At 42.2% G+C, this 8725-nt stretch overlaps 1 protein-coding gene across 1 annotated transcript in view; it reads left to right on the top strand.

The window, feature by feature from the left end:
* The window catches only part of prox1a (prospero homeobox 1a), a 31682-nt gene extending 23232 nt beyond the window's left edge, over positions 1 to 8450 (top strand). Inside the window, exon 5 of the mRNA XM_008397819.2 lies at positions 7418 to 8450. Within this exon, the coding sequence (XP_008396041.1) occupies positions 7418 to 7603 (186 nt within the window). The 3' untranslated portion in view covers positions 7604 to 8450. The remainder of the gene's footprint in view (positions 1 to 7417) is intronic.
* Positions 8451 to 8725: the final 275 nt, after the last annotated feature.

Genomic DNA, 8725 nt, shown 5'->3' on the forward strand with positions numbered 1-8725 from the left:
AAGGAATTTGAATAAATTATCTCATCAATCAATCATTTAAATATCTCTTGTTCAAAATCTAAATCAAAATCTGGTAAATCTTGAACGAGAGCGTCCCAAGATTTGTCAAAAGGAAATTTGACATTTTTGAAACCCATGTCACCCAATGCACCATTCCAGCAAAAAAGTGATTATAATCAAAGTTATAACAAAAGCACCTAAAATATTAGTTGACTTATCAAACTAATAAAAAAAGTCCAATAATGTGCCTCACCTCCAAAACTCAATAGACGAAAGTCATCACAAAAACAGCCTTATTTCCCACTTGCCTTTTGGGACAAATCTATATAAAGTTGGAGATAGTATAAAATGGATCAGCATTTAAAATGAAATGAACCTCCACAGTAGATATCCAAGATGTTTTTCTTGTTTCATTTCTGTTATTTTTTTGTGAAATTAAAAAAAAGATAATCGGCTTCTCATCTCACTGCCATTAAACCCTCCTGATTATATATGTCTTCTGACACATCCTTCCCTCATTGTGTACTGTTGATTCATGCGATCAGATGTGATTAAATGACCAGAGTGTTGTGTGTGTAGAACCTGGGGCAAAATTAGTAGCAAAGATACGCTTAAGCATTAAGACTTATATGATGTTTTCACTCCTTTTCCACACCTGCTCATACACACCTTATCTCACGGCACTTTGCTAGTGCTAGATTTCAGCCCACCTCCTCCTCCTCTTCCTCCGTCCGTCTTCCCCTCCTCCTTCTGTCCCTGGTCACCTTGTGCGGGGCAGCCTGCTCTCTGTGGCACAGCTGCTGATTATGTCATTATTTCTGGACCATTTTGGTCTCCGTCCGTGTGTGTGTCAGACTAATGAAGCGTGGCAAAGGGACGCACGCCAAAAATGACCAGGGCGTGCATCAGAGCTGCAGATGTGTCAAGACACCCCCCCGCCCCTTCATACTCCCTTTTTCCTCCCCCTGCTGATGCCAAACTCCCTTTCCTTCAATCCAATCTGCAGTTTATTATTTCTCCTTTCTTCCCCTGCCATTTCCATCTTTCGCTTACCCTCACATTCTCTCTCCCTCCCTCTATCCATCCATCAATCCATCCATCTTCCAACCTCTCTCCTGCGGTCCAGCTCCTTACCTCCCATCTTTTGTTGTTTCCAAACCCACCCACCCACCCTCCATCCTCCTCCTCTTCCCTCCCCCTGTTCTCCTCCTCTCCAGATGTCCTGCTCCTATCTTCCAGACTCCCTCGCTCCTTTCTTTCCCCACTGCCTCCTGCGCTCTCAGTCTCTCAAAGCTCGGTTGACTTCCTGACCTCAGAGGCCCAGCACTCAGTGACCCCTGTCTCTCCTCCATCATTTAGATTGTTTTCTCTCAGCTGGGGACACCGTATAATATCAGGCAGTGAATTTCTAAGTCTTTAAACAAGGCTTGAATCTATGATTTCAGTTTATTCTGAAATCATAGATTCAGAAAAAAACTGTAGATTTGTAGATTTCAATGTAGTTCCTTTCCAAATGTATGTACACTTGAACTTTTTCACACGATAAAACCACATTTTCAGTTTGTTTTATTTGGGATTTTAGGTGTTACATGAAACCAAAGGATTTGTAATTGGGAAGTGGAAGAAAAAGAATTGGCCCAGTCAAAGTCCAGAACTTGACGAGGCTTAAAATTTGAGCCCCACAGGCAATGTCTGTCCAATCCAACCGAGTTTGATATATTGCAAAGAAGATTGGGCAACTACTTCAGTTCCTATATACAAAGCAGGCAAAGATGTAGTCTCAGTATAATTGATGTGCTACTTTTAGCTTTTTATTATGGAAAATCTCAAAAGATTACATTCAATTTCTTGATTTTAAAATGACTTAGTTTAGTCAAACTCAGGGTGCAGCAGAAAATAAAATGGATGTCAAATAGATACCAAATACATGTTCAACTAGCATGTGGCTAAGGGTGGAAGTCCAGGCACAAAGGAGAACAACTTCAGTGTCTTTGACCCTGTCCTGTCCTTGACTCTCTCTTGGAGGTGCACCTTGAGAAGACTACCATGTGACGCTAATGCTTCTGCACACAAAAACACACCAAGCTTTCCACTAGATACAAATCCACATACACATATATACACAACGGCAGCCCCTCAAGGCTCTACATTCTCAAGGCTATCAGTGGAGTGAGGGTGGCTGATGTTTGCTCAGCTTTGAGGCCCTTTTCCCGTCCCAACAGTCTCTGAAGTACAGACCTCACAAGAGATAGACCTGAGGAGCTGAATTGTATCATGGCCATGCAGAAGGCTGTGAAGACGAAGAATGTAAATCGATAAATTAAGAGTGAATTAATTTGAGGAACCGTTTCCTCTTGCCACTTGCTTTGCTTTTTGTGGCTGTTTGACGTTTCAGCCATGGCACAGTGTTATCAGTGCTAAGGGGCCAGGGGACAAGCATGGTGAGGGGCAGCAAGAGAGGGGACATGGGTTGTGTTTGCATAAAGTGACAGTGTGGGCCAAGGGCTTATCAAGGCCTTTGTAGATTATTGATTGGAGCAGATACGTGAGGTACACGGGCCTGTACGTACCAGAGTGTGTTGGAGGTTTGGAAAACTCTGGCTTGACTCAAAAAAGATGCAAAGATGTTCAACTGTGCTTCTTTTGTGAACTATTGAACTTTCTTGCAACACCGCAACCGTGGACGCCATCATTCAAAAATGTTCCTGCCACACAGATCTAAACAGGCTATGGAAAACATGGGAAGTGCTGGTATTCCCGGGCTTGGTTGGAGTTAGGAATTAACCTGGCTGTAGCGTGGGGCTTGTGTTGTGTCCCTGCATTTCATCCTTCAAGGCAACAGCTTGCTAGCAAACACACTCTCTTGTGCACGCACGCATACACACAACCTTATCTTCCAGGGTCTTGTCTTGTTTGGCTAACACTGTGCAAATAGAAGGTGCAATACATCTCCTGACAGTTCCCAAAAGCAAAGGGGGGAAACACGCTGGTCAAACAAACAGCCAACCCTGAGTCACCCAGAGAGAAGAGATTTCTCAGGCTTTAACGAAACACAGATACACGCACACACATGTATCTCTACACTTGGTGTGTAACAGTAGCCTGAATTTGAAGGCTTTGGGGCCTCTGGCTACCTTTTTAAACGTTTGTCTAAGCAGTCTTAAGACAGGAGCTGCTGCTCCTGGAGTGAATGGCTCCCAGCAAGCCATCCACAGGCTCCCTTTGTCCTCCGTCATATTTTATTATCTCATCAAAAAGCAGGAAATCCGATTCCCTCTCTCTGAAAAAGAGCTTATCCTTCTGTCTCAAAGCAACCTGTCACAAGAGGGAGAGATGGAGAGAATGGGGGAGAGTTGTTGGGCCGACGGGGAGACAGTGTAAAGGAGTGATTAACTGCCTCATTGCTATCAGACTCTCTTTTCTTTTTTCTGTCTTGCTTTGGTCCGTCCCTCTTGATTGGTATTTATCCAACACAGAGCACAATGTGAGGGGTTAGGAAGGCACAGATTTATCACCTTTGTGGATTCTTTCATCAGCCTTTCGTCCTTGTCTTCTTTTTTTTCATATAAAGTTACATAAGGTAATAGCTGCACAAATATCAGCTTTCAAGAGAGCTGTTTTTTTAACATCCTGTCACTTGTGTCCTTTGTGTTTTTTACACTAAATATTGAGTCTATATTCATAGAGAATCTGGTAATTTCTATGTTATGGGCATAATCTGGCTCCTTTCATATGAAAATTGCTGCTTTTATTTTTTATAAACGGGACAGAGGGACAGAAGTCCATCTGATGGTTGTCCCAAACAATGGTGGTTCATTCCAATCCTTGAGGTCTGGTGTCCTGCAGGTTTCAGATGTATGCTATAGGTGTGTTTCAGTACAGCTAATTCACACACCTCAATTAACTGAACCAGAAGAAGATTTAAAACCTGCTGGGCACCAGTCCTTAAAGACTGGAAAGAAATCTTTCCTGTATACATTTTTACACTTAATGGAAAATGAAGTCATTCTTGCAGCACAGAGGGGGAGACAATCAATTTCAGCTAATTGCTACAAGTTGCCTGGAATCTTTCAACTGGTTTTTGTGTTAGCTCTCACCATCAAAAAAATATATGAATCTTGTAATTTGTCAAGAATTATATGGCAAGTTATTTTTTTTTATTGCTGTGTTTTTCATAACAAAAACAGAATACTATCAAGTTATCTTGAATATTATCCAAACTGGTCACATATCTACTTCATCAGACACTGAACACTTTAGAATAATATCTGGAAAAGAGAGTGTCTGATAATAGCTGTAGAGGGAATACTTGATCTTCAAGCAAAAATGCACGACAAGGCCAAACAATGCTCTAGATATTTCGGAAACTTTTTCTTTAAAAAGATAAGATATGTGCTTACAATTTTTTTATTTTAATCAAAAAGGTTGTAAATATAAACAAAAATTAATGAACCAGTGCGTGGCAACTACATTGAGAGTAGCCGTTCAAATTCAATAGCAGAATATCCCGAGCATGGATAAAGCAGTGCTGGGTTTGTTTTTTATGATGCATATGTGGGGTTTCCTTACTGAGAGTTATACTTGAATTTTCTTCCATTTGTTATAGTGTTTCATTGGTCAATGCTTGCTGATTTATTTATTTTTTTATTGACTTGACTAATGATTTGAAAGTTTCTTCCAAAACAAAATGTAGCTTTTTTATTGTCTTGCCTGACATATTATGTTTTTTTGGTTTAAGACACTTTTTAAGCTCACATTGGAAACTTTATGAAGAGAAAGTTGTTGTGGTAGTTGGCCTTTATGCACATGGTTTTATAACATCTGGGTGACCGGTCCACACTTCAGTAGATAGTTTTTTAATCCTCCTTCCTGTTTTTGACAAAACTATGTTGTATTTACTCACTAGGGGCTTATCATCAAAAATGCTGCAAATGGCCACAGTTGGTATTTACACCAATTCTAACAGCTTTGAAAATAAAGGAGTGACACCTTTGTCTAATTTGACACAATTTACCCTTCATTTTCTCTAATAGAATTTCCTGATTAGAAGCTTATTTCAAACAGTGTCAGCTCTGTATAAGAAAGTCATAGTATTTGTGTGTGTGTGTGTTTTGGGGGAGTTTCATCATCTAAGACTCAGTTTATGTCCACATGTGAGGCTGTAAACGCACCAGAAAATTATTTTTTAATTTTTTTGTGTGTGTTAGAGGACTATGCCTCAGTCACCTTGTTTGCCTTTTCCAAGTGCTTGCTGCAAACCCCACAAAAAAAAAAAAAACTCTCCGTCCTTTATCGCCCCCCCTCCTCGTGCATCTGTGTTTTAATTTTGGGCTCTGCTGAGAAGTTGTTAAAAAGCCCTATGAAATATGTATGAAGGATTGTGAGCCACGCGATTGGCCCCATTTACCGGACAGCAGAGCAAATGAACAGCCACACTGGATAATCCCCCACAATGCCTGTGGAACAAAGGCCCAACAGCTGACCCTACAGAGAAGGATGGAGACAAGGGGAGAGTCGGGTAAAATGGTGGGGGGTGCAAACAGTTAGGGCTCACTGGTGGTCAGGGGGCAGTTCACTCGTATGCGCCTCACATGTAGTGGCAAAACAAAGGCTTGTGGGACAGGAATAACTCCCTCTGTTCTGTTGTTCCACACTCTCTCCTTAGACTCTTCTCAGCCCCTCCTTCCCTCGCCATCACTCCCTCCCTCCCTCCCCCTCTCGCAGTCAAGAGGATCTGAAATACCAATACCCTTTTCTCCTTGACATTGCTTTCTCCTTGCAGTCAGCGTTTTGCTGTCCTTTTATAGTCAAAACGTCAGGAGAAATTCCATGCAGGAATATTCTTAGTAATGCAGCACTGCCTGCATCCAGCGGCCAGGGTGCTGCGCTCCTTTGGCCAGTCAGCGGAGTCTATGGGGAACAGCGTGCGCGGGCAATTGCACAAACTTGCCGCGGCACACGCATTACCTTGCCCTCGTGCCAGGGTTATTGTGCCAGTATTTCGGAAGCTACAAACAGCCCAAACAATGAATTATATCCTCTTCCACTCCTCTGGACAGGGGGATTCAATATTTGGGGAATTGGGTTATAGCATCCAAGCTCCTTATTCATGACTCACCTTTTCACTTCCACAGAATAACATACACACCACACGCCATTCATCACCCCTAGAGGGGGTGGGTGGGCTGTCCCATGTGTGTCTAAGAGTGTGAATAAAACCCTGCATGTGTGTGTTCATCGTGTGTGTTCACTAACCTTGCTGTGTCCTGACACTCCTGATGAGTATCTGCAGGACACTAGGAGTGGAGCGCGCACTGTCAGGCGTTTAGACTAGCTGCTGCTGTATCTATATATGTGTGCGCGTGTGTGCGTGTGTGTGTGTGTGTGTGTGTGTGTGAGACAATATGTGTTTGTGTGTGTATCAAGAGAAGCGGGCAGGGAGACAGTCAGCACTATCCAAGCAGGTGACCCCTGAAGGCTGCATCGCCCTGAGCTCTGAGTCGAGGAAAGAGCCAAATACACCAGGGTAGCTAAAGTGTGTGTGTCACCATACAGGATGTGTCATCTCCTTGGCACAAGAAGGTGTGTGCGCTGGTGTGTGTGCTCACGCCTGCATAGGTGTGTGTGTGTGCGTGTGTGACAGAGTGTTGGCTTGGGGGAAGGTGTCACAGATCTTTGCCAGACTAATCATCTCCGCGGTGTCGGTGAGCGCTGCTGTCAGGGACACTAAAGAGGCGGCGTGTCTCCCCGTTCCCAGAGCATTTAGTACTTCCTCTTTCGCCAGCACCTCTCTGTCGCTCTTCAAGTCGACTCCGCTCTCTCAGTTGGTCACAGATTCGCAGCGGGAGCCATAAACATGTCACATGTGCCATGTTGCTGCAGAGGGGCCGGGGAGTGAGAAGCGTGATGAACCTGAGTATACACAAGAAGTTACTTTTTTTCTCAGGCTGCCACCTCAATCGCGTTTTAAGGAAGTACACAGAGGAGATTTATGGTTTTACATCCACAGTGAAGATATCAAGATATACTGCCCTCGAAGATATTCAATTCACAGTGGCATGCAAAAATATTTATAACTCTTTAATGCTTTCACACTTTGCTGTGTTACAACCAGAAACATCAGTTGGCCTGAATGGAGAAGTGTGTTTTCCGATCCCATTTAAAACTTTCTAAAGAAGGCACTCTAATCAGATTAGACTAACACTGAACTCTTTGTCCTAAATGGTGGTAGCAGCATCTTACTATGAGAATGCTGTTCGTTGACAAAGATAAAAATGTCGGTTGAAGTTAATGAAAAGATGGATCGAGCTAAATGCTGGGCAAGCCGGAAGAAAACCTGATAGGTGCTGCAGGCAACTTGAGAAAATCGCCCCAAAAACTAAATGCAAATGTTCCCGTCTTCTCTTTGCCCACTAAGGTCCCCGATCGCTTCCTGGAGGTGGCTGAGATTACATTGCGGGAGTTCTTTAATGCCATCGTGGCTGGCAAAGACGTGGACCCATCCTGGAAGAAGGCCATCTACAAGGTCATCTGCAAACTGGACAGCGAGGTCCCTGAGATCTTCAAGTCCCCAAATTGCCTTCAGGAGCTTCTACATGAGTAAAATTCCTCCTACACCTCCATCTCTGCTCATCTCTTTGCGCTTATTTTGTTTGTCGTTTCTGATTTAATTGAATTTTTCAAAAAAGTCCCCCTTAGTTTTTTTTTTATTATTATTATTATTTCTAACTAAACCTTTGATTTTTTTTTTCTTTTGTTCTTTTATTATTATTTTTGAATGTATAAAAGTTATGGAGTAGCATTCCCAAACTAAAGCCTGTGTGGCATTTCCTAAATGATCTAGCTATTGTGTTGTTGTTCATATATTATTATGGTTATTATATGTTTTGTTTTTCTAACATTCTGAAGTGAAGAGACTTTTATTACTGGGTGTTTTTGGACCGTGTGAGCCCTCACCTGAATGGCCTGTTTTATGAACAATTCTACCTGAGTGTGCAGAGGGACTTTACATTTACACCACTACGAACACAGGCAGGGTTTACTAAGAAACTGCATCCCTCCAGTTCTAGGGGCATCCTGACAAACTGTTTCCTGCTTGGCTGCCCAATAGACTCTTCTTTATAAGATGTCACTAAGAAGACACACATGCACACAAAATCGAGGCCTACTGTGGTTATTGACTGGACTAAAACTGGACTCGTGTTACTGGTCAGCACTGGTCTGCAGAACTTGGACTGGTTTTAAGAGGCTACTGAAGTCTACCACCTTTTGAAGTGTATTTTCCCTTAAAAGCAGGGCATTGTGTTTATTGGGTGTACATTATTTTGATTAATATTCTTATTGTTGTTTATGATTATTTGTCATTTTTTTGCTTGCTGAAGATTGGCACTTCAAGACTTGTTTGTCCCTTGATGCCGTTGCAGAAGAAAAATAAATTATTATTAATATTACTCCAAGCGCACTTAGATTCCTAAATACTTTCTCCACCGTATTTCCCTCCATCCTTTTCTTTGCTCGAGTTTCTTCATGAAAGCAATCATGTCAGGTTTTCTGTTTGATTGGAGTAAAAGATGTCCCTAATTAGTAACACTGTGAAACAGGGTCTAAAGAAGGTTGCAGTAACACTTCACATAAAAGAGTACAGAAATACAAAGTAAACACATTATACTTGTGTTTTTTTTTCTTCATACTCATCTTTAAATCAGCAACATTTCTGAAGGTGCTC

Source organism: Poecilia reticulata, linkage group LG21 (genome assembly GCF_000633615.1).
Source record: "Poecilia reticulata strain Guanapo linkage group LG21, Guppy_female_1.0+MT, whole genome shotgun sequence".
Lineage (NCBI taxonomy): Eukaryota > Metazoa > Chordata > Actinopteri > Cyprinodontiformes > Poeciliidae > Poecilia > Poecilia reticulata.